Source organism: Telopea speciosissima, chromosome 9, assembly GCF_018873765.1.
Source record: "Telopea speciosissima isolate NSW1024214 ecotype Mountain lineage chromosome 9, Tspe_v1, whole genome shotgun sequence".
Classification (NCBI taxonomy): domain Eukaryota; kingdom Viridiplantae; phylum Streptophyta; class Magnoliopsida; order Proteales; family Proteaceae; genus Telopea; species Telopea speciosissima.
Window position 1 is genome coordinate 60,845,615 of NC_057924.1, and position 26,765 is coordinate 60,872,379.

At 39.5% G+C, this 26,765-nt stretch overlaps 3 protein-coding genes across 3 annotated transcripts in view; all 3 read right to left on the reverse strand.

Annotated features, from left to right (window-relative positions):
- The window catches only part of LOC122639218 (succinate-semialdehyde dehydrogenase, mitochondrial-like), a gene marked incomplete at its 3' end in the record, with an annotated part of 52,715 nt that extends 49,369 nt beyond the window's left edge, over positions 1–3,346 (reverse strand). Inside the window, exons 1-2 of the mRNA XM_043832040.1 lie at positions 3,215–3,346; positions 3,007–3,117 (exon numbers count right to left, since the gene is read on the reverse strand). Of these exons, the coding sequence (XP_043687975.1) occupies positions 3,007–3,117; positions 3,215–3,346 (243 nt within the window). The remainder of the gene's footprint in view (positions 1–3,006; positions 3,118–3,214) is intronic.
- A 455-nt stretch (positions 3,347–3,801) lies between these two features.
- LOC122639219 (succinate-semialdehyde dehydrogenase, mitochondrial-like) lies at positions 3,802–9,337 on the reverse strand. The gene is made up of 3 exons (XM_043832041.1): positions 9,078–9,337; positions 6,406–6,505; positions 3,802–3,854 (listed from the first exon to the last, which is right to left on the reverse strand). Exons 1-3 carry the CDS (start codon positions 9,237–9,239, stop codon positions 3,802–3,804), a joined length of 315 nt encoding a protein of 104 aa, XP_043687976.1. The 5' UTR covers positions 9,240–9,337.
- A 3,342-nt stretch (positions 9,338–12,679) lies between these two features.
- Positions 12,680–26,765, reverse strand: part of LOC122639271 (succinate-semialdehyde dehydrogenase, mitochondrial) — a 37,729-nt gene continuing 23,643 nt past the window's right edge. Inside the window, exons 14-21 of the mRNA XM_043832087.1 lie at positions 20,315–20,347; positions 20,179–20,211; positions 19,169–19,269; positions 13,804–13,889; positions 13,323–13,429; positions 13,166–13,243; positions 13,022–13,068; positions 12,680–12,897 (exon numbers count right to left, since the gene is read on the reverse strand). Of these exons, the coding sequence (XP_043688022.1) occupies positions 13,030–13,068; positions 13,166–13,243; positions 13,323–13,429; positions 13,804–13,889; positions 19,169–19,269; positions 20,179–20,211; positions 20,315–20,347 (477 nt within the window). The 3' untranslated portion in view covers positions 12,680–12,897; positions 13,022–13,029. The remainder of the gene's footprint in view (positions 12,898–13,021; positions 13,069–13,165; positions 13,244–13,322; positions 13,430–13,803; positions 13,890–19,168; positions 19,270–20,178; positions 20,212–20,314; positions 20,348–26,765) is intronic.

Below are 26,765 nucleotides of genomic sequence, written 5' to 3' on the forward strand. Positions count from 1 at the left end.
TATTCCAGCTACAGAATGATGTCATGCGACATCAGGGATGATCCGGATACGGGTAACTGTCCGGAATTACATTCCCCACTGGGGAACTGGGTCCCACAGAGTCAATTTTACTAAAATACCCTTCTAACTCTATTTGGTTGACAAAACGTTATATAAATATATTTTAAATTATACTTACATTGAGTTTAATTAAGGGGAGGTCTCTGCACTGTCCGGCCAAGCAGACGGACATAGGTAGCTCAGTGCGGGGTCTCACAAGGTAAAAATTACTATTCCGCCCTAACACACTAATTAATTAAATACATACATATAAAATGGGATTCTTACCTGGGATTCGGCCTAAGGCAGAGAGAGGCTTCGCAGGCCATCAATCCAAGACTGCAGCTTATGTGTTGTCTTCCGCTAGACGCCTCGGACTCATTTAAGGCCACGGTAGTTGGGTGATCGGAATGCCTTTACAGACGAGTCGTGAGATGAGTCTGAATTTCTTAATCAAGACGGCCCACAACTTGGAGGCTAGTATGGGCAAAGTTGAACGGAACTTGAAATCACACAGATTCCAAAAGTTCAAATTTATTATGAAATTTGACCGGGTTTCACACATCTGGAAAATTTCCTCCAAACAGGACTCAATCTGGGTCACCTGGGTCCAATCTCATCTCCTTAAATCCGACTCCATTTGGACCGTCCCCATCCCGGCTGACTCCTCTTTGATTTGGCGCAAGATCCTCTCTCTCCGTCCTCTTGCCCTCCAAGGGATCTCCTCTTCCATAGCTGATGGCACCTCCACCTCTCTCTGGCTTGACCCCTGGTACCCCTTAGGGATCCTTTATAATCTTCTTGGTCCCAGAGCCATCTACTCTTCAGGTCTCCCGAAGACGCCCCTGTCTCTTCCCTCGACTTTGGTTCTTGGACCCCCCACCCCCATCTCAACCCCGTCATCATCTCCCAGATTTGGGCAACCCTTCCCCCCATACAGCCCCCCCGCCCCCTCTCCGCGGACAAGGTTATCTGGCTCCCCTCCCCCAATGGTCTTTTCACCGCTTCCTCTGCTTGGAACCTTACCAGAGAGCCTAGCCCTCCGGTCCCCTGGCACAATTTAGTTCGGTTCACTGGCCACATCCCCCGTCACAGCCTCACTGTCTGGAGAACCCTTAGACTTTGCCTGCCAACCCAAGCCTTCCTCATCCACCGCACCATCTCTGCTAACCCTTCCTGCATCCTCTATTGGATAGGCCGAGAAGACAACCCCCATCTCTTCTTTGATTGCCCCTTCACCTCCTCCATCTGGAATAAGGCCTTATCATCCATTTGGCCGCGGAGCAGAAGAGCCCTGAGCTTTGACCGTGAATGGCTCTGGTTGCTCAAAAACTTCTCAGGGAACTCCATCTGTGACATTGTTCCATGCTCTCGCCAGACGCTCTTCATCGCCGGAGCTCTCAGTTGCTGCTCGTCGCTTGCCCTTTGGACTGCAGCTACTTGGTCGCAGGCTCTTCTTGGACAGTCTTCTGTCTGATCCGCCTAGCTCGCTCGGCTAACGCCGTGCTTCTACCAGTGCATAGCTCGCCTTCGCAACCTATGCTTGGCGCAGCCGCTTCACCGTTGCCCTCTGAGGCCGGTGCCTTTTCGACGTGGGCTGTCACCTCGCCTGGCTGCTTCAAGCTTGGTCGTGGTCCTCCGCATGGCCAGCGCCCCTTTGCAGCGGCTGTTTGCTGGCTCCAGCGATGCTCCCCTCGGCCGCTGGTCAAAGATGAGATGAGATAGTTAGTTTAGGGTTTTTGGTTCCCTACCTGGAAATGACTTGGCTGCCCTTCTCTCTCTGTTGGGCTTCTTAGCTCTTGCGGGCTTTTGTATTTATTGTGGGCTTTTGTGTTTCTTGGGCTTTCTTAGCTGGGTTTTGCCCTTTGGGCTTTGGTTCTTACAGGCTTAGCCTCCTCCCATGTGGGCCTTGTAATTGGTTTGTGGCCTTATGCCCTTCTACGCTCTCTCTCCCCCCCCCCCCCTTCCTATTCCTTTGGTAATGAATTATTTTATTATTCACCCAAAAAAAAAATCTCACACAGAAAACATATAAGCACTCCATTGATTCATTCTGTACCATACAACAGAGAAGTATCAAGAGACCCTTCCCACTTAAAGAAAATCATGCAATTTGGGATATGAGCCCATTGAAATAGGGTAGCTCCAACATCATAGCACTCTATCTGTTGGCTTATCAAAGTCTCATAAAACACTCTTTTCCCTTGAAGGGGCACCAAAAACCATAATAAAATAACTCTCCAGAGAGTTGAAGGGTACCTCTGACCATTGGTGGCCAGATTGTCAGCAATAGATAACTACATCTATCCTCTATGTACAATGCTGTCTATTAAATCCAATACCATCTGTTGGATGGGAGGTCCGAGGTTAAGGCTCAATTGAAATGGAACAGATTTGCCAGCTATAGTTCTCTTGAAGGTATTCAGCTCATCTAAAATCTTTATACATATATATATATATTTATATAAGAATTGAAAGAATCATTCATAGTGGCTTTACAGTATGTTTTCCAAGTTCTTCTATGAAGAAACACATGGTGAACGTGATGTTGGGACTTGGGAATAACCCCATATTGAAAAATTTTGGGACCTTGGATGCCATCATATACCAGTTGGGCCCCTCCACCTAATAGATTGAGCTTTTGATTTGGATATTTGAACATGTGGAACAATTCTGACCATCAGAGTAAAGGCAATGCAGCTTTATTATGAGTTCTCCAACCACTTTCTATCAAGGTAGAGAACTGTTCGTAGTTAAGAGACACACATAGATAAATTCTTCAGGCATATATCACGTTTAAGTACGTGGATTCAACTTTACCCAGAAAGAAATCAGTTCACTTATTCAGATAAATCACATCTCATCTATTGCTAGGAAAGTAGTTGTAGGAAAGTAGTTGTAGTTGCAGAACTAGTAATATAGAGACAATGAAATTGAACTTGAAGCACAAATCTGGTCTCTACTTGCCTGTTTTAAGACAAACAATCGGCGATCAGCTACAGGTGCTGGAATTATATCACCATACACACGTTTTGCCTCCTCAGCATAGAATTCAATGAAGCAAGCCCCATACGTAACCTGCAAAGTGAGTGCACAGGATTATATATGCTAAAGATGATGAAAAGACAGAAAACAACTTGCAGGGTAACCAGTCAGAACAAAGTGAATGGGATACCTCTCCCACGGCTTCTTTGAAAGGTTTTCCTTGCTCTAACGTTATAAGTTGCCCTAGCTCTTCTTTATGAGTAATGAGCAACTCAGACCTTCCGGTGAATTTGGAAAAAATAATGAAACCCAGAACAATCATTAGAGAACTGCTTTAGAGCCTTTAATGCAGCAGATGTTCTATATTCCCCTCTATCATACTTCACTACTACCTAAATTGACAGTAACTTGAGAACAAGAAAAATATGATCAATCAAATTCCTCAGTTGATGGAAGATTAGAAAATTTAAATTTTATTTAGAAACCCATATAGCATCGAAGTGAATTTTGCATTAATAGGTTTCACAGTGGCTCAAAAATATTTCAAACACAATGATAGCGCCAATTTGCACGATATTATTATCCATTATCTGTAGACTCAGCCTTGATATTACATGGATTCTCTAAATAATCAGGGCTGATTAGCTGAACCCATGTCCAACACACCACTTCTAAGCACAAAAGGCCATTTCTGGGTAACAAAAGCCAGCATAGATTAATACTAACAAACTAAACTATAAGACATGTGATAAAAAGAAAATAATAAGTCAATTGTGTTTACCATTTCCGTAGACATCTACTCCTTTCGCTCGCAGTTAGTTTGCTCCATGCTAGAAAACAAAAATAGATCATATAAATCAATCAACCAAAGAAGGCAGTCCCCATTATTTGGAATCAGCTACACGAATAATGTTGAACTATTCACATCCATTTATCTTATTATTGTTCAGATTCTAGGAGTTATAGAGGCATAGTCCCACATTGGTTAAGTTCGGTCCTTTGTGCCTTCATATACTTGAGGAGCTATCTCCACCTAATGCCTTAAGGATTTTGGTTGGACTCTTCAACATTGTATCAGAGCCCAAGTCCGTTTGTTGTCCTCCCTAAGTCATCTGTTCACGTGTAGAGCCAGGTATGCCGGGGAATGTTGAGATGTTGGGAGTTATAGAGGTACAGTGCCACATCAGTTAAATGTTGGGAGTTATAGAGGTACAGTCCTACAACAGTTAAGTTTGGTCCCTTGGTACCTTCATATACTTGACGAGCTATCTCCACCTAATGCCTTAAGGTTTTGGATTGGACCCTCCAACACTTATTAAGGTGATAAATTATTGTTTATTTCATAAAACCAACATATGATTGTCTAAGTGCCAAATTAGCGGAAGATTCCAAGGACTACATATCACATAATAACTGTTCACATGACATCCAGTCGTAAAAATCAACTGTAAAGTTTGCTATCTAGATAATGAGAACACTGATATAATGCTAGTGTTCAACACAGGATTTTCAACATAAAAGTTGTAGTGAAAACAATATGGGTTTATTTAGAGAAATAATATGTTGAAGTCCGTTTCAGAGGCAAAGAAGGCAGTAAGACATGGCAAAATTTCAAAAATAAAAGGTTCTTGTAATATGGTTATAATTGATGAGTCAAAAAAAATTTAACATCTTGCATCGGAGGTTCTTGGTAAATATCCATTCAATTTTAATCTGAACAAATTTGAAACATTGCATCTTTAACTGCATTTTCAATTATCATTTGATGATTTAAAAAATTTGCACCTTAAACTGCTTGTTCTTTTATAATTGGGAGTTAAACCGCATAATTGTCAGAACACCACCAAATCATTAGGGGTTCTTTCACTTTACCAAAAATGATCACCAACCCTTTCCCACTGCTTCGGTGAGCCTTCACTTTTCTTCTTCTGAAGCAAATGATGCAATAATTTGGGAACAGAAAATGCTATTATTTATTTAAATTAAACCCAATACCACTCCAATACGTTTATTTTATCTTTTGTTTTCCTATCCTCTCGCTCAGATTTCTTCCTTTACTTCCCTTCTTGTTCTCATAAAGTGTGAATTAAAAATAAAGCGGAATCTAGTTTCTTAGTTGGGTAATGGTAACAAGGTGAACGTCTAGACTTCTTTGTGCAATCAGGTTGCTTCTATGTCCATATTTTACTTTTTTCTTCTCAGTTCTCATCTTATTCTTATTTTTCTAGTCCTCCCAAGAAACAAGCCTAAAGATGGTATCACCATTATGCTAACAGAAACACATATAAAGGCTGAATCAGATTTGTTATATAGTTGCAGAAGTTCAGGTTCTTTCAGTCAGGTTGAAAACCACCAGAACATCAATACACAGTTTTTTCTTATGCCCTTCCGTTAATGGCTTCAATTATCTACAAAACTAAAACTTTTGAATAACACCTCATCAATCTTAAAATAGAAATAACAACGACGAATCAGGTATCAACTGTTTAATACAAGTTTCCTTGTTTCTTTCCACCAACATGTTTCAATTACAATTAAGAAGCACTGCTGTGTATTTATACTTCATAGAATGTTTGTTTTTCTTATTTCTTTACACTAATAGCTTGTTTCTTTTCCTATCAAATTTAAGCTTCAAATAAGATCTCATCAAGCTAAACAATTAACAACTACGGTAACTCGGTAAGGCAGCAGCTGTAGAAATGTAAAAAACTTCAGGTATTTAACACAATGGTTGATTCTGCTAAAGAAAAAATTGTATTTTACCCGGAGTTCATCACGAATACAGAGTAGTTCTTCCCTTTATTTCTCCCCCTCCCCCTCATATCATATATTAAAACAAAATATAAATATGAAATATCAATCAGATACAGCTCAGTAATGTAAAGCATTTTAGTCTTTTCAACAAAAAGAATATGAATTATGATCCTATCTATTCTCTTTTGCCAATAACTGTGTCAATCCTGCCAGAGTTTTGGCATAACATTGCATAGTTTATACAGCTGTGAGCACCCAATCCAAGAACACATACACACCACTGTGACCGAGCTTTCATGCATATGGGAGTTAAAAACAACTTACCTCCCCTGCACAACCATCCAATAGCCAAATCAAAGGTTCGGAGAATATCTACCTAGCTCTTACGCATGAAAGATGAATTTGATACTTGATTTAACCAACCATTATACAGTTTGAATGGTTAGAAGGCTTCATGATATTTTTCAAAATTAATTAAGCATTGTATACATGTCAAGTAAATTCCTACATGCCTCTTACATTCTCGACCAGAGTCAATAAGTTGTTTCAACAAAATCTCATCAACATCAAGAGAATTTTACGGGAAAATAGATCAGAACATGATGGGTCTTGTAAAAGGTTCCATACAACTGAATGCGTCATATGCAGAAGATATTGCATCACTTGTTTCTCTTTTACCCATGCAAGGTACATTTGCTATAACTTCACCAGTGGCGGGGTTGTGGACCTGCCATTTCAAGAAATATCTTCAGCAACTAAACAATTTGGAGCCTACATATCTGAAGAGGATGAGATACCAAAAATAAATAAATCAACCAACGAAGGAAGCGAACAAATTTGTGGAGTAAGCTGGTGCATCTCGTTTAAAATTATGATCTAAACTTGAGCTTTCTCATTTATATGTGATAAAAGCATCAACTGAATAAACAAGGGCTAGGTTGTAGACTCCTTGGGAACAATTTCAAGAGCGGTATCAGGGAATGGGTCATCCTGGACCAACACTGATCTGCATCTTCCTGGATCATTCTTTGGATTATCTGGATCGTACCAGATTGGGCAATCCAAACAATCCAACAAGGATTCTTCAAAACCATGCTCAATAGGAAGGTGTGTAATATTAATGGCAAGCAGAAAAGTGATCTTTACAACAGAAGGAAACTTAGGTAACTGCCTAAATGACTCAAATTTCTCGCAACTTATCATGTATCGGAGCTACTTCTAAATTAGCTCTAATCTATTGATTTCTTATTTTGTATTTTCTGGTTTTACCACCCATCCATCTCAACATCCTCAATTCAGCTACACTAAGTTTGTTTATATGTTGTTTCTTCACTACCTAACATTCAACTCGATACATCATCATCGATCGTATAATTCTCCTAAAAAATTTTCCTTTGACTTTTAAAGGAAGTGTCGATCACAGTACATATAAAGTGAAGCTTAGTTTAAAAAAAAAACATTTTGATAGATGTAATTTTGAGCCGATTACTCTCTTAACAAGTTAGACAAAGTCCAACGAGGACTCCACTTAGATCTTGATCAGATCAGATCCGAATCTGATTTAGTGTGTGTGGACGTTCACAAAGTTTAATGTATTCTGGAGAAAGAAAAGATATTGAGCAATATTAACTTTGCTACCAAGCTTTATAACTCACACATGTGTTCTGATATGTACATCTTTCTTCCCATTTCTTTCACAAGATGATGGGATGGTACAATATGGACAACTTCAAGGATTCACAGTTTTGAGAGTTAGTTATCCCTAAAGGTAATTGAGAGTGATAAATATCTGGTAAATGATTTCACAATCACATCCCTCAAGGAGTGGAGTAGTGTAAATCTCGTGCGAATATAATTGCATGGGATGAAAGAAGTAGAAAGAAGCACTGAAGCAACTAGCTCAACAAAATAATCTCCAGGAAAAACTATGGCTTGGGGTAAGGGGATGGAAAAAGGCTTAGTTAAGTTGAATTGAGTTGGGTTGGGATGGGGGATGGGAGATGGGAGAAGAAAAGTAGAGAAAAAAATTCAAGACTTCAGAAAAAGGATTTTTTTTCTGTGAAAAATAGAATAATTAACTAAACAGGGTGTAGTAGTTTAATGCAGAATTTTATTATTCAATAAGAGTACTCTCTCGTGTTCTTGTGAGGTTCTGACTTCACAGTGGTTTTGATACCATTCTAGCCGAGTCTAATAATTGATTAAAAAAATGAAGCTCAGATTTTTCTGAGCTCATCTTCTAGTTATTTTCTTGAGTCAAGTTCCTCTCCTATCAGAAATTTAGATTTTGGCTATTGTTCTAGTTCTTTGATATTGATCATTAATTCAGATTATAAAGCCTTTAGTATTGTCTATTTTAATTACCGATAATAACTTGACTCCGATATCTATACCACGTCCTGATTTGCAATTTAGATCAATCCTAAAATATTGATTAATTGATATACAGAATTATATTAGTTATCTTTAAAACCCAATTTCTCCCAATACAAGGATTTGAGGATTTTCTAATATTCAACAATAATTTGGAGCTAATCCCTAGCTTGTTCTACATCAAAATTTAAGAGATACAATCCTAGAGAGATATGATATGAATAGAAGACATAAACGTTTTTAAGTCATATATTTTGCACATAAGAGACATTAAGCATTTCATTTCCATGAATAACAATATTATTGCAAGACAAACTACACTCATCAAAGGACTACCTCGACAAAGAAATAAATAAAAAATACAAAGTGAAAAATCATCACAAGAAGTGCACAAGTGAAACAAGACAGTGCAATGGCAAAGAAATCTCATAACACTCCCAGTTTAACTACCCCTCGCCTAGCCAAATCACCCATCCTTCTCATCAGCGCTCCTAGGCTTCCATTAGAACAAGATAATCAGATGCCATAGATCTGATGTGTCTAATGAAAGAATGTATAATATCCATGACTCACTGTACTCTCACTCCATCCAACATATCCCAGAACAAGCGCCATTTCCACATTGAACCTCCCAAAACCTCTTTGCACAGAATATATGATGCCACATGGTAGCAAATGGGTTTCTGCTCCGGTGGATCTCTTTCCCCCATCAGGCCAAGTATATTCCAACACAAACAATTGTCATTATTTTTGTGGTCTTGGTTCCAATTTTCAGTTCCCCCAGTCTATTGTTACTGGTTCACCAACACACAGATCAAAATATCAAATACAAAACAGAAAATTCAGAAAATAATAATAATTTAACAAGAAGAAGAAAAGAAAGGATATATTTTACAACAAAAGGAAATCATTTAGCTAATTCAAACCTTTATGGTACTTCCATCATATGCGTCAGACCATTTTCCTCCTATCAGGCCTTGAGTTCGGAAGATACCAGAAGCACTTAGCCGGGCAGCAATATTTTGTGCATCTATGCTCATCTGACCATCCAAATTATTTCTCAGATCACAACTAAATGTTTGTAGCATTTTTTACAGATAAACATGCAAAAGGCATTCTTCATATGAAGAGGAAGATACTCATTAAAACATACCAATACTAAATACAAGATCATATTAGAGGATCTAATGGCAAACAATCTTAAAACGTGATTAAAGTAACGACATGATTGAATAAGCCAGAGGGGGCCCTTGGAGATTTTCCCTTTGTGTTACACATGACATAACCACCTTTTAGCTTCTCTAATGAATACCTCGTTTTGTTAGAATCTGAAATTGGGCAATGTGATGGCAGATGAACTTGCCAGGGGTAACAGAAAACCACTTCATGGGTTAAAAGCATGCTTGAAGTTTTGACTTAGTTGGAAAATTATATACTTGAAACTCGTATTGGATCAAACATCAAGTGTGCTACTGTAATTCGATCACCATCCTATATCTTTTTCCATTCAAGCATATCTCATTTGAATTGATTCCCATTCAAGAAAATAGATTATTACAAGGTAAGGAAGGTGAAAAAGAAGAATGAGAGTCCTAAAGCAACCCAATGCTGGTTTCGTTCCTTCTCCTTACGGTAGTAGGTACGGAGAATCCAGAATCCAAGAACTAACGATTGCGATACTGTAAAGCAGCAAAATTAGGCTATAGACTGAAGCCCAAACTGTAAAGCAGCAAACTTGGGCTATAGCTCTAACAATAATATCAAGATAATTTGAATTTCATTTAACCCATTAAAAGTTTATATTAGCTGCATATCCTCACGGATTTCTGATATTCTGAAATTGAAACAAACACATTACTATTTCAAAGACACCTGCAATACTAGAATAAAAATTAATGAAAGGGAAAATGTATAACTAGCACTAAGCAAACACAGTCAAAACGATGAAATTTGATCAAAATTTTTCTAAGTAGCAAATTGGTATTTTAAATTGCAAACAGATAATCAGTACCATGATTGAGTAACAAAGAACAATTAGCAGAATTCAACTGAAGCACGAAGACCTTTGGAGGGAGAAAAAAAACATAAGTATTTTGATCGGAGAACCGAGAGAAGGAACTGATGGTATCGAGAGAGATGCGGATGAGGAGAATAATATAAGAAGCCGCAGTATTATTGAAACGTTTAAATGACGACAATGGTGGTGCTGTGCTCGGCTTTGGGTGTTGACAGGGACTTCACATTCACGTGTTGTTGTAGGGAGGGAGGGGGTCAAGGCCTCAAGGATGTTGAAGGGGATTTGTCATTTTGCTTCCTACCAAACTCTCACGTCCCTACTTGCTTTGTTTTTCTTTTTTGGTTCTTGCTTCTTCGGCCCGGATTCCATCAGTACTATCACATTACCTGTCCCATCGGCCCGGATTCCATCAGTACTATCACATTATCTGTCCCACCTCCCAATCTCTCTCTTCTATAAATAACCTCAACGTACAAAAGTTGCAGGAGTAGTTGAAACGAGAGAGAAGGCAACAGACCTTTGTGTGTGTTTGTAGGATATTACCATTTAACTCACAATAGCTACAAGGGGCCTAAAGGATTAACCCAAACAATGTTAAAGCGAAGCCATCAAGCCTAATCCTTACCATATTGCTGGTATTCAGGCTTCCTGGGAACTCTTCCATCAATTGTGTCCAAAGCAACCAAAGCCATCAAGCCTAATCCTTAACAAGTTGAACAGTGTTTTTCATTGATTGGGAACAAATGAAGCAATTACCAGCATCAGCTGTGAGGTTTTTCAGACTGAGAGACTACATTCAGGCAACAAATGCATTGCTGGGGCTGAGACATTGCAACCCCTGTATTAGGTTTCTACCCCACCTGAAGCCTAACGAAAAGTTTTTTGGTGGGGCTGTTGGCAGTGAGTCAGCTCAGTATCACAAGGGTCCACCATAGATGCAACATTGCAACCTATACACCTCAAATATCGACCCTGAATAGCCCATATTTGAGGCAGCTGAGCCTGAGAAGAGGTGTTATTGATCTCCAAGTGAGTAGCCATCTCCAAGGCATCTAATCCATTCTCTGTTTTAGCAGGTTTTTTTTTGGTGATGGTGAAGGGAGGATGCTAATAAGGAAGCGTTTGGTTACGTAAATCTATTGGTGCATATTCTGATTCTGGATTAGATTCCATGAAATAAGTTTATGTGGATTCTTTATTTTGAAAAATTAACTGTTACCTTGATTCTGTAACATACATTTACCTTGATTCTGTGACTAGATACTTCCTCAAAAACTGTTTGGTTACCTGTGTCTGTTAGTTGGCCTCATCTGGAATCTGATTTAAGAACTGTTTGGTTCCGAACGGCAAGCTTCCTGGGATTCTGCATGTGGGACTGAGGTGATTGCACTTCAGTAAAATTGTAAGGGAAAACCACTGCTAAGATGATTGGATTGAGGCGCCCATGCCCACTGGACAGAAGTGTGCACCATTAAGGTTTGTTTTGTTACTCATCTTTGTTCTTGGATTGCAGTCACCATGAATGTCGCTCATTGTCCTTCATGGGCTTCCGTGATTGTTCATGATGGCCCTTTTCACCTGTTATCAATAATATGATCAAACCATCAACGGTATATTAGCACTACAATGGCAACTAAGCTCCAATTGCTTGCTGGGTTCATGCAGATTTTCTCACTCTGACCTCGTATCTTTTGATTGACAAATCTTCCCCCTTCTCGCTCTTGGACATCAAATACACATTCTTGTATGTCAATGGGCGCAATTACGTCTTTTAGAAATGAAGGATCTAACTAGGTTAGAGGAAGTGTTTCTCTTTTTCATGATTATAGGAGCTTGAAGGTCGTCCTCATCTAATTGATTATAAAATGATGACACATATTGTAAGCTATTTCAAAATACCTATACCGTTTGTGGTTGAAACGTTAAAAGTAAAATTTTGTGTTGCGTCATCCTTTCTTACTAAAAACCAAACAATCCAGAACAGACTTTCAGCTCTTAGCTCCACCCGTACAAACTGTAAGAGAACAAAGGATGAGTTTTGTCATCTTAGTAAATTATGAAATTTTATGTGAGCACCAAATAGAAAATTCTAGTGAATTTTTACTATTTTTTATCATCATTCGACAGTTATATCGCTCTACCATCAGGGTTTAAAAGCATGGAATCGGATCGAATCTGCCTGGATCAGACCCGGAACCGGTATTTTATTGCCCTTAATGTTTTTTCCATACAAGGATCAGACATCCGATCCAAGCCCGATTCTTGAAACACTGTATACAATGCATCAAGTTCAGTGGTAGAAAAGTAAACGTATGGTGAAATTTAATGATGTTACAGTCAATTATCACAACCTCTGAAGTGGGATTTGTGAATCGAGGAAAAGAAGGGAGTGCACACAATCCATAAGCATGAGAGGCTCATGTAAAAAGATGACATTCCAAACACAACATTAAACACAGGGCCTCAGATAGGTATCTAATCCTCGTAATTATCGCTCTCCATCCACTTGCATTTGGTTTATAACTCATGCATTGTCAAAAAGAAGAATAGGTACTCTGAAAATTAAGTTTACACAAACCCAAGTTTCAATGCACTACTAGTACACCATTATTTCAATGCCTAATGCTTAAGCTACAAAGATCTTAATAAGGCTTTTAGAGTGCTATGGTTCGAATCCAAGCTCTTCAGGAACATCCTTGTTGCTTTCCTCATCTAACAGTTGTAACTACCTGTATCGGTAATCAAGAAATTAATCAGGCCACACACACACACAGAACAATTAAATTCACATGGACTACTCTACCGATCTAGGATGACGCATAAACTCAAGCCTCAATGATCTATGAACATAACATTGTGTATCATGCACTGTCCATGTTCCCCAAGCACACATATTTTATCTGTAACCACATTAAAAACCAGTCAATGATCCTCCAGCATACACATACAACAGGTGAAATATTGCATAATAGCAAGCTGAAATGCAGATCTACTTACTTCCAGGTATTCATCAATCCCATATTTGGACCCTTCTCGTCCAAGACCGGACTGCTTAAATCCTCCAAAAGGAGCCACCTACATTGATAGCAATTTTTTCAATTGCTCCTATCATAAATGAACGCTTTCCTTTTATGAGTGAAAACTGAATGCTCACCTCTGTAGAGATTAATCCTTCATTCACACCAACCAATCCATATTCAAGAGCTTCAGACACACGCCATGAACGTTGGACATTAGTTGTAAATATGTATGCGGCGAGTCCTGCATATGTTGCAGAAGATAATAACACAAAATGTGAGCAGCTACTCCTCCATATGTTTCAGAAGCATATGAAATTGAATTGCAGCTTCTACTTCAAGTTGACATTATCTCACACATGAATAAGTTGTGCTTCTATTGTATCGGACAAGGATGAGGAGAAATAGAAAAAGAGAATTTCTATTGTTGATGATGGGATGAGAGTAATTACCAAATTCAGGAACAGATGGATTTCTTTATTAATCAGTAATGCTAGTTAAACCAACATCCTAGATAAAAATGGCTTTCACTATTGACTAAAATAATTCGCATCCTTTATTTAAGATCTGATGCTCAGAGTATACAATAAACCAAATTTTGGAGTTAAAACAAATAACCTGCATTAGTATCATTGGCAATTTGGATGGCTTCGTCCTCTGTTTTAAAACGCATAAGAGGAGCAACAGGTCCAAAGACTTCCTCTCTGCAAAAAAAAAAAAAGATCAGGTGATTTGTGGATTCTACAACCTTTTATACCCTAATTTAGACCATCAGCAGTAGTTTCTAATGGCAGGCCAACATGATTAGTAGTCTAGCATGCAGATTAAGGTTTTGTAACATAGGAAGCAAATTGCAAAGGAGTTTTCTTAACTGAAAAGTCAGAAAATAGCTAATCAAAGGGGGGGGGGGGGGTACACTGAATTGATAGCACTCATTATAGGCCCTGTTTTGAGTCATTTTTATGGATCTCATGTACTGGAAACTCATGTTCCAACTATAACACTAACCGAATAAACCCAACTGGACTTTGAAAATACCCCAAACATCTAGATCAAATAAGCCAATGCAAGACAGGAAAAGAACCGATAGAGAGCAGCAGCAGAAATTTCCAGAAGTAGCAGAACTCTGAATCTGACTTGGAATTGCTATAAACTCTTCAGATTGATATTCTGAGTTCTAAATCTGATAAGGAATGGTAGAAGAGGACAAATTGACACTGGTCATGGAGATATCCAACTAAAAGTCTAAAAGTGACTTGGAGCTGAGAAAGGAAAGAAAAAATGAATTATTCCGGATTTACCAAACACTACTCGGAGGTTATACTTGAGGGTAATTATTTTACAGACTTCAGAATTAACTCTGAATCAGACTTGGAATTGCTATAAACTCTTCAGATTGATATTCTGAGTTCTAAATCTGATAAGGAATGGTAGAAGAGGACAAATTGACACTGGTCATGGAAATATCCAACTAAAAGTCTAAAAGTGACTTGGAGCTGAGAAAGGAAAGAAAAAATGAATTATTCCGGATTTACCAAACACTACTCAGAGGTTATACTTGAGAGTAATTATTTTACCGACTTCAGAATTCAGAAAAGAGTTCACAGTAAACAGGGACTAGAACCCAATGCTGTGACTTAGTAACTACTAAGTAAATAGAGCGGCATTTCCAGCTACAGGATCACCAGATCTACTAATGATTCCCAGGCCAAAGAATAATAATTCAATGGCTCTGTAGAAGGTGTGGTGGGTATGTTGCAGAGAAAACAGGAGAGATTTTTTTTTTTTGGTGAATAAATATGTATTACCAAACCCCAGGAGGGGGCCGGAAGGAGAAAATGTTGAACACACAGTGCAGATGGTAGTGACTGTGTGATGGTTGTCATTATTGTCAACACAGTGCATGTGTGTTTTTGTAGTCAACACAATGCATCTTGGTGCAGAAACAGCTCATAGGGGCATTTTGGTCATTTGACAGTGTTGTGACATGTTGGCAATGATGTTGGAGCATCCGGAGATTATGTGGCAGCATAAGATTGTTCATTGCAGTGTTTGGAAGCTTTAAATAGCCTTGGGTGAAGGCTAGGTGCATTAAGAATGTTGATTTCATAGGTTTCCGCACTGGCAGCGTGTTCGTCGGCATTTTTGGAGGGTATTATGACAGAACTGGGTGGAGCATTCTACATGAATATTTTAGTTCATCGAGTCCTCTTCGAAATGCAACTAGAATCGTGCAATTTCAAGTTCGGACGGCGAAGTTACATTAGTTCCCGTTTGGTCACTTAAAGTGAAGGGCATTTTAGTCAATCCGATTTGTTTTTGGGTTCCTTGAGAAAATCAGTAAGTATTTTGCTGATGTGGCTAATTTTGATTGGTAGTGCTCATCGTCACGGACACGTGGCCGCAAATGGCACTCAAATCGGAGCTAAAACGAGGAAGTTATGGCCTAGATTCCATTTCGGGCTCTCTGGTAGGTTGATGTGCAGAAGATTCTAATCGATAAGACAAGGTTCAACCGGACTCTTTGAAATTTGAATGTGCGGTTCAGATTAATACAGATCTGTAGATCCTGTGGTCCCTGATTGAGTGTAGCGCTTACATATAAAGCTCCCAAGAAAGATTCTGTTTTCGAAGGATCTCATAAGCCCTTTCGTTTCAAGATGAAATGGATGACTATCCGATGGCTGAGAAGTATTCCCGCCTTCACCGACAGATCTGACGGCTCCCAGGCAGCCGTATGAGACAGCCAATAGGAGCGCGAAACGTCGCCTGCTATGTCAGCCGTTGACGATTGACTTGTTGACACGATCTGAAGCGATCTGACGGTCTCAAGTTCTATGATTCTGATCCAGCGATTCCTGCGGTGCGCGATACTGTACGTGTGCTACACAGAATCAAGTGGCGCTAAGGTGTTGCACGTGCACGCATAACTCTCCCTCAAGATTCCATTTTAAGCTACACGGTTCGTCCAACTTCAGTCTGCGATATCTAGAGCTACAGGACTCGAAATAAGGTGATCTTTTTTTTTATTTTGGGTAATTTTTCGAGATCTATCCATTGGTGTGCTTAGAGAACAGAGAAGAGTAGCAGAGGTCGCCGGAAAAGGGTTGCAGCCCTAAATAGGTGATGTGTGTAGTCATGGCTTGAGTCCCCCTCTCTATCTCATGTTTCCAGCCCTTCCTTGATGCCATTGATGTTCTGAAATCATAGAACCAGAACTTCTTTAGGTGGTTGTAGCCAAGAAGGAAAAGGGAAAAGAGAAAAGGAAGAAGAAAGCAGAAGGAGAAAGGAAGAAGAAGAGAAGAAAAAAAAGGAAGTTTGAAGCCCCATCTCAAGCCCCTAATCTTAGATTCCGTGGAGGAAACAAAGAAGAAAAGAAAGAAGAAAAGAAAGAAGAAAGGAAAGAAAAAAGGGAGAGAAAAAGAAAAGGAAAAGGAAAGGAAAGGAAAAGAAAAGAAAGGAAAAGAGGAGAAGAAAGTGGTTTCTCCATCGCTAGGAATCACTCCAAAGCATCAGTGATTAAGCACACTTGAAAATTCTAGTTCTCCATCAAATTGGGAGAAGTTGAAGATTCCAATGAGCTATCAGAGTTGCCAGACTCCATCACCGGATACCAGGAATCAAAGACACTGCATGGTTGTGAGAATTTCTATCTCTTGACCTTGTAATTTTTGTATTTTGGTATTCATTGTATATGCTAGCAGTAGGGATGCATGTTGAGACCTATGCTAGATGTGCTTGATATTGTAGGGCATTTGTATAAGCCCAAGTATTTTTGTTGAGTTGTCCAGTTGCATCTGGACACAGTGTTGGTTACTAGTGGGTGCTAGGAAACCATTGGGGGTAAAACCCTTATCTCTATATTTAGGGATAGAAGCAGGTCAGATGTCCTGAGTCATAGGTGTGACTAAAACATCATCTGCCGTGGGTGCGGCCTCTCAGTTTTATGTTGGGAAAATTAGTGATGAGTAGATGCTGAGGTCCAAGTGACCATTACTCCATGCACGTAGGCAATTTGCCGAAGCACGTATATCTTTGTGTTGTGCATGCATGCTTGCTTGCTTTGGTTAGAAGTGCCTTTCTGCAGGATGGGTGTACACACCTGGTAGAACCTTTGAGTCTGGCTGGGGTGTGTACACGACTTTGTGGCTTGTATTCAGATCCTCCAGTTGTGATTGAGTCAGTGTGCTTGAGTGACGGATCACCAACAGTTGACATAGCAGCTCTTGGCAGCACTTTGTTTAGCAGCTCTTGGCAGCAGTATCAGTGACTGTGGTTGTATGAGACAGAGTCAAGATTGCTTTTAGAGTGTGATTGTGTGCCTGTGTGTCTTTTAAGAAGACTGTGTGGGTGGTTGTGGTAAGTGTTAAAGATCTCAACAGGTGAACTGGGAGTGAAACTGTTGAGGGAAAAGATTTTTAGAGTCCACTGATTCACCCCCCCCCCCCTCAGTGGCCATCACTGTTCAACAGAAAAGAGGGGGGGGGGAAATGTACAAGGAGAGAGAGGGGGGGAGAAAGAAAACAAACAGGAGAGATTAAATAGAAGCTAAGGCTGGAAGAGTTTAAAGGTGGGTTTAATAACCAAAACTGAGTGACATATAGCCTAAAAGGAGAAGGAACCAGTGAGAAACAGAGAGAATTGTTAAGTCAAAAGTATAGGAATAAAACAGAGTATTGCATGGTAAGAAGAAGAAGAAAATAAGAAGAAACAGGGAAGGAGAATAGAGAGAGTTGAGAAGAACACATCTGAGAGGAGAGAAACAGATATGAATTGACAGAGAATGAACAAGAAGAAGAAAATCAATCAGTGAGCAGTCACGCTACAGCAGCAACATTAAAAGAATTAAATTCTATTCAATCATTCTAATCGATAGGGAATAAATAATATATATACATATAAGGGACACGGAGGGGTTTGTTTTGGCGGCCTTCTCTAGCTTCTATGGTGCCTGTACGAACTCCATTGCTGAGCTTCGAGCTTTGAGAGATGGTTTCAGGCTGTGCTGTGATTTAGGCCTCTCTGATGTTGTGGTTAACTCTGATTCATTTTCCACTGTAAGTATGGTATGCCTAAAGAGATGTAACTTATGGAGGAATGGTACTAGTTCCAGGATATCTTGGAGCTGATTGGTTTGGTCAGGCCGTGTATTTCTTTTGCGTATAGGGAAAGTAATAGGGCTTCAGATTGGTTGGCTAATCGAGCCTGTGATGCTGGATCATCCACCATTTTTAGGCAAGACAATCTGCCGCAGGGAGAGCTTCAGTGTATCCTTTGGGAAGACAGGGCTGGTTTGCTTGTTCTCAGAATGTAGTTCCCTGACTCTTTTGTTTATTTCATGTCTCTTGGGTTAGGGGTATGGTGGTATGTCCCCCTGTTGTATTCTTTCATTCTTTTTGGAAATTAATAAAATTCTTGGGGCTGGCCCGGGTCCCAGATAATAATCAGGTTAATATATATGTATTAGACTCTTCAAAAGACAGAGTATGACTCAAAAAAGGATTCCTAATCAGAATCTGAAACTGAAACTTAAACTCCTAATAGCAACTATCGATTGCTAACCCTCCAATAATGAAAATTCTTAGTACACAAAAATAACCCAATTAAAAATAAATAGCCTAATTACCCCTGCTGGAACTAATGGCCATATTTAGCCTCGTTCTCCTTTGTCTGGCATTCCAAACTGGGTCTTGTTTGTCCAGTCAAGCTAGTGCAACTGCATCACAGTATTTATGATGTAAGGAATGACAATGGAAAGACATGGCTTGATAGGATCTTTAATTCCTAAGTCCATTCAACAACTCAACTAAGCCTTTTCCCTACCACATAGGACTACACATAGCCAGTTCCACCATTCTTTCCCATTTAAGGTAGAGCCTTTCACTTCCCTTTACTAATATACAATTAAATATTAAAAGAAAATGTTAACATCAACAGCTCCGACAATGGAAGATCAGGCTAAAAATTGGGTTTTAGAATTTACCTTGACAAAAGCATTTCACTGTTGACATTGCTGATAACGGTAGGCTCATAAAATGTCATTCCAAGGCTATGTCTTTTACCCCCAAGCATGACTTTTGCTCCCTTTAGAGAAGATTATACATATGAAAAAAAATAAAAAAGAGAGTAACTAAACTCACACTTAGCTATTATTATAGTATTTTCTAGATGACGTCAAAGAATAAAACATAACAAAATTGCAAATACTGGCCAAGTTCTTGGGATGATAAAGAAAAATTATTTCTTTCATTCTTGAGAGGACAGAAAAAGTAGCTCCCATAGGATTTTTTTTTAAGGCAAAAAATCAAATTGGATGGTTGTATTGCTTACCATTACAGTCTGACCATACATTTATGCAAGTAGAATCTAATTTCTTTTTTTGTTTTTTTGGGGGGGTGGGGGGGGGGGGGAGGGGGAGGGAGAGGGTTAAATCAGATAATTATTGAGAAAGAAAAAGAAGCCACACCCAAGAGATATTTGGATGGCCTTGCCGTAATTTACAAGGCCACCAAACAGAACCAAGACAATCCATATGCAAGGGAGGAGAGGTATATGAGTCAGCATATATATATCTCTGAACAGAAAATCAGAAATATACTTGCATAACAGTATATACTTTTCTTTTGTCACACAACTCATTGCTTCGCTAAAAGATAATGAATTAGTAATCCTTAAATAAAACAAGTGACACATCCGAGTGTAGTTATCTGCTGATGTCGTCAGGGTAGGTCGACGAGTGGGTGAACTGACCTGAGGAATTTTTTGGTGTTATGCCTGAGTTTTTAAACATTGGGAGCAACTATTTTATTATTGTTACAAAGAACATGATACAATAGCAAAATGGATAATGTAAGAGAATGATGATAATTGACCAAATAATTTTAACCTGAAATAACCACATTATGCTGATAAATTTCTAAATCAGCAATACAAGTATTCATTCTTTTGGAAGGTATCATAATTGCTTATATTGTTATGGATGGCAAAACATACCCTTGAAACAGCATCTCGAACAAATGATTCAACCTGTGACAAAAAGTCAAGGAGCCAAGGAACAAAGAGATTCATTTAAAGGGAGGAAGCATTACAGAAAACATTCTACAGTAAGTATGATAAATGCATAGCTAACCTTCTGCACTGCTGATTCATTGATTAGTGGACCCTGTACTAACAATAAGCAAAACATATTAGCCCATACTCAAGTAACTGTTCATTGACTAAAAGAAAGAAGACTCAGCTAAAAGTGCATAAGTGATAAAGCTGATTGACAGCATGTGCATGTGTGAAATCTTTCCAGATACACTGGAGTCAGTATAATTTCTAGAACATCTAGCTGGTCTTCTAGGATAACACTTAAGTAAAAAGTGTTACTCACTCCCTTTACATTCTAAATGTCGTATAGTTTTACTACCTTCAATAAATTCCTTAGGCTCTGATTGTTCAGCATAAAATATTTGACATGATTTGTCAATAACCAAATACAGAATGGTATAAGGAATAAGAAAAGCGCAAACACTAGACTGAAATGCAATACTAAAAGCGGAAATCAACTTTCACATAAAATTTCAGGATGTTGCTTTCCTAAAAAAATGCTGGTATCTTGATCATTGATACACTTGGCACCCATGGAGGACTCCACCCCCATCATATGGCTGGATGCTTTCCCTCACTCAACCATGTTCAAATATGCTTCTTGTAATGTCAACTGGGCAAAAAAATACAAAGAAGTAGAAAATATAAAATAAATTTATGAATAATAACAACTTATATTTTGCAGTGAAAGAAAGGGCTAACCACTATCACTTTTTCCCGGATACTAGCCCTATATTTACTGAAACTCCCTTGCCCCAAACTTCTTTTGTGATTCCCCAGAAAAGCAAACTTCCACCTCTCTCTCCCCCTATAACTCAAAATTCCTAAATTACTGCCCCCACCCACATCTTTGCCCTCCATCCCCACGCTCTCGATCGCAGCAGGACTAATTGTTGGATACTCTTCATTATTACTACATGACTCATGGCTTCATCTCTGCAATCAAGTCTTTCTTACCTCTCTCTCCATCTTATTCATCTGCAGGAACTAATCCCCACAGAATCTACATTGCAATACGATGCGGCCTGAGAGACAATAGAGGGATGCTGCATCACAACCGATTTCGGAGCATAGAAACAATCAAGGCAGTTCAGGCCTTGGAACGAGCCAAACGAGTGGACCAGACCCAAATCGATGAGCTCATCTCGAAGACACTATCCCGGTTGGTCATGCAGGACCTCCTTGTCTCCCTGAAGAAGCTCCTCAGGCAAGAGCAGTGCTATCTCACACTTAAAATCTTAGAAGCTGTGAGGTCGAAGCCATGGTACAAGACCAATTGCTCACTGCACGGGGATATGGTGATGGCATTGGCGAGGAAAGGGGTGGCGGAGGAGACCGACCATCTGATCTCTGTGGATCTGGCGAGGGACAGGTTAACACACGCTTAGTGAAGAACCAAGGGTAAACCCCCCCCCTTTCTGTTTCTCTCTCCTCATGCTTTGTTTCTCTCTCTCTCTCTCACTCCCTCCCTCCCTCTGTGCTTTGTTCCTCTCAGTTGGAAGAACCTGAAGGAAGCAATTGGAGTTGCTGAAGATGGGATTATCGAACCAGCAGAAGAGATAGCGGAGATCCAAACGTAGTCACCGATGGTGACTCTGGAGCGAGTTTCTCCTCCTTGTTGAGGCTTGAAGACGCCGTCGGAAAGGTTTTCAAGAGAGAAATGGGAGCCAGGATGAACTTGGACGAAGGATTTGATCACCATTTTCAAGTTGATTTTGAGGTAGTCAGGCCAAAGGTCTGAAGCAGCTCCAAGATTGCTGCAGACTTGCAGAGTTGAGTATTTATTGAAGAAGATGGGGACTCTTGGACCTGTGAAGAGGAGAAAAGCTTAGAGTCGTAATTGCATTTGCACTCTGCAGTAATGGTTACTGGTGAGAAAGCCAACGGACCTGAGAAGGAGGGCAGGGATGATGCAGAATGGGGGGGGCATGGTGGGAGAGATGCAAACTGCGGGGTAATGCAGTACCCTGGTTCAAAATCCCTGTTTGCGATAACTTATGGACCCACCCAAGTGTGCAATACCAATTACTTAAGAATGATGACAATTCTGTAATAAACCAGATTTTGAGGGACAACTTGGCAGACCAGGATATATAAGGGTTTAGATTTATTGAGCAAGGACAGTCTTGGAAGCAAAGTTAAAGGATAGGACAGAAATAAGGGGAAAGAGAGGGGTAATAATGGAAGAAAAGAATAGAAGGTAAGGGCATTGTTATGCCGTTGAGGTTGTCTTCAACCTCACAACACCAGCAACCAGCAGTTGATGGCTTCGATTTCAGGTGGGATAGTCTCACCCGAATGGACTCCTATGAGTCTGAAACTTTGGGTGAAGATTAGGAACTCGATGGCTTACCGCATCCACTTGATCAACACTCTAATAATCAACAGAAGAAATTGATTTTGGTTGCTGAAATACCATCTGGCTGTAAAAGGGGATCAGTTCTGCAAATCAAGTCGACTCTCACAAGGCTTATAAGGTTTTGTTACCAGACTTCACTGGTTAGGTCACCCAAAGGATATGTTGCAAGGTTTCAACTTTGGAAGTGAAAAGATTAGATATATGGGAGATCGATTTGACAGTATACGGACTACTGTTACCGCTGGACATAGAATGGGTAGAAACAAGAAGGAGAAGAAGAAGAAAAGAAGGGAAAGGGGAAATCGAATGGAGGAGCAGCTTCAGGTATGTAATCGCCTCGGCCTACCAATCGATCCAGAGCCAGACATTATCAAAGAAAAGGATTTAAATACCAGAACAGAACACCTGCAGAGAAACCCGAAAACAGAAAAGAAAGAAAGAGGAAGAAATAGAGATCGCGCCTAGGAATAGGAGAGAGAACATCAGATGGGAGACACTAGAGAGGAATATGAGAGAGCATTCTCACAGTACTTGGCACCAACCAAAGAAATTCATTCTTCAGTCAAAAACTCAAATCTATTGTTAGTTGGTTACAACCTTGTATTTAAGGAAGATAATAAAAGACTCCTAATCCTTGAACAAAACTATAACTTGGAGTCTTGGACTCTAAAACTAAAATAAAATCCTAAGTCAACTCTACCACTAATTAGCATATTAAAATTAAAACAGAAAATTACAATAAACTAAAATATCCTACTGGACCCAAAAAAAAAAAATCAATTGGACCCAGTTCATCTCCATCTATGCTTCCCAATGGGCTTGGCCGGTCCAAGGAATTTCTCCTGCATCATAGGGGGCCGAGGTGGGGGCGAAGAAGATGCAAGGGCACCGGAGGGGGCTGTCAGAGGGGGAGGGGACCAGAGGTAATTTAGGGATTTTGAATTATCAGGGGAGAAAGAGATGAAAGTTTGTTTCCTGGGGGAATCATAAAAGAAGTTTGGCGTAGGGAAGTTTGAGTAAATACAGGGTAAGTATAGGAGATTGACAGTAATTAGCCCTGAAACAAACGGAGCCTAAATTTTAATACTTACTTAACCTACAAGTGCTATTAACTATAGTACACATTAACAAAAACATGGAATCAGTTTTGCATGGATATGGACACAGGACTTGGAATCTGAAGCAAGTTGACGGTATGACTCAGCCAGCTTAGTAAAAGAATAAGAGACTCATCGAAGAAAATATTTAATGTTAATTACTTTGATATTTGGCTAATGGTATTTGTTGGTTGAACCATGGGTCAGAGAGAGGGAATAAAATAATGGAATTGCTTGTATTAATGATAGAAAGGCCCCTCTATTTATAATAGAAGGGAAGTTACAAATAATAGAAGCTAGGCGATGTGGGACTAAAACCCATGTTGGCATGTTGGTATAACCGTAGGTCAGAAAGAAAGAATAAAAGAATGGCTTGTTGTATTGATAGGTAAGCCCCTCTATTTATAATAGAGGGGAAGTTACAAATAATAGAAGCTAGGCGATGTGGGACTAAAACCCACATAGCCGACATAAGCTAATAACACTTAATAACATAAAATTACCTCCAAAAGGACCAGAATACCCCCACGGTATTCTGGAGTACATTATTCTATCACTCCCCCTCAAGCTGGATTATACAAATATTAAAGAAGGAAGATCCAGCTTGGACTAAAGGAAAAACTCTCTCCATAACAATGCTAACACTCCCCCTCAAGTTGGCGCATACAAGGTACTAATGCCCAACTTGAATAAAATGGGAAAAAATAAGTTGTAGCAGAATCTAACATCAAGATGAATGCAGCTCCCAAATAAACCTTCAAGAACTTTGAAAAAAAGACCTTCAAAACTTGGACAGACTTGATCAGCAAAAAGGCATCTCTCACCAATCTGTGTCTAATAATGAATCTCTGAATTATAACCTTGAAGATAAGTAACTTGGGTAGCCAGCAGATGAGTCAAGCAGCAGCAAAGATCAAGCAGTGGAAAAACAACCAAACTGTAGGATCTCATATGGGCAGGCAATAACCAAACATCTTCAAAACTTTAAGGCCAACCTCCCCCTTATGACAAACTTTAACCCAATAACAAAGTAGATACCCATTGGCAATGGTGAAACCTCTAACCTTCTATGTTTTGCACCAAGTGTCCCTGCATGTTCTGCTCTCTGCAATGGCTGCAGGTATACTGTATATAATCCCCCCTCACGTGTAGTACACGTGGACATAAGAGAGATGATTTTAGAGATAGGGCAAAACATAACATTCCAGAATGTTTCAATGGCTGCCAAGTGTAATGGTAAAAGGAAGAAATGGTAAAGAAGATAATACAATTAACTTCCAAGGTGGTTATGGGGAATGCCAAAGGTATGTTTTGGGAGGTGGAGAAGGAAAAACAGCAGTGGGATAATGAAGTAGGAGTAAATAATGCAACATATAAAGTTCCAACCATCTTTCATCGATCAAACAAACACTTTTGATGGAAACTCCTGCAGGGGAGAAACTCCTAACTCCAATATTCAGATCGGATAAGGATACAGATCTAATGTGATGAAAGGAAAGGCTCCATTTTTCAAGGCTTGATCAATCTTCAAACAAGGAGGAACAATGGTATAAACTCCCACATGCTAAACAGTACTAACGAAGACATCTGGATAGCAATGGCTTGAAGAAGCTTCAACAAAAAATTGGATCAGATCTGAATTATGGAACAATGCTAGGATAAGCTCCAAAGTGTGCCAGATATGAACCAGAAAAACTCCACATAACTGAATAGGTTCGTAGGTGCAACCAATAATCGTGGAACAAACTGTAGTAATCCCAAATAAGCTGATATCCAGGGTAGTAGATTCGAGTCTTCCATAACGAAAGAAATTCGATCTCCAATAATAGGAAACTCAGTCATAATCATAGGGCAGCAGTATTCCACATGAAGGCAGCAGTAACACATCAACCAGTCATGCTTACAGAAGCCAATCAAGAACACCAACCAGGTAGGTAGTGAAGCTCAAAATAACCAGCAAATATAAGATAAATAACCAGACAAATCCATAGGTAGTTGAAACAGCCAGCCATATCGGAACAAGAAAAGCAGGTTGATAATTGGAGAAACTAAGCCAACAGAATGAACTGTAATTTGTGCAAAAAAAAACCTGATGAATGATGCTGAAATATGAGCTGAATACTCCTTTGATGGTTATAAAACTCTCTTCAAAAAATCAGCAAGAGTGGACTGTCCTAACCCTTAGATCGATTATAGCCAGGGTTTTGTAAAAAACCCTGAAAGTTAATATCAATTGTAGGGAAGGGGGCTTCAACAAAAGTGAGGATGACTTGGCTAAGGTGATTTCTTATGGTGACAGATGCTGACCACAACTGCTGAAAGGATCTCTAGTTCGAATGACCAATCTCCTTGGTAATTGAGACTTGATCTTCATGTGGGAGAAATACCAAAAATTGCAGAAAAGGAGGACAGCAGCTATCTTGTGCAGTTGACCTTCTTCAAGCCATAAATAGTTGAAGTAGAATGTCCTTCTTGACGGTAGAAACACCAACAAAAGCTCCAATAGCAGCAAACAACCTTAACCCTAAAATCGATATGGGTCAGGGTTTTGAAAAAAACCCTGAAAAGAAAGATCTATTGGGGTTAGGGGTCTTCAAACACTTGGAAAGAGGCAAATACTGAGGTCGAGTGGTCTCTGTAGGTGGAGTAATCATCCCTCAAAAAGGCAGCAAGAACTCAAACCTGTAACCCTAATGTCGATTTGAGTTAGGGTTTTAACAGGGAACCATAAAAGGCAGGATGAGAAGATTTTGCTGTAGGGACAGATCCAGCCATTAGATTGTGTTCAAACCGAGGTCGATTAAGGCTTGGATTAGTTGGGAATTACCCCTGAAAAATTGGCTGCATCTGACAAAGGAAGCCCCAAAATCGATTGGAGGCAGGGTTTTAAAAAACCCTGACAAGGTGATATCGATTTGGGGATTGAGGCTGGAAAAAATTAATAAATGATGGAGATAAAGAAAAAAGGGAAGTTAGGTTTTGGAATAGGGCAAAATAGGGCTGGAAAAAGGCTGCATAGGGTGTTCCAAAAA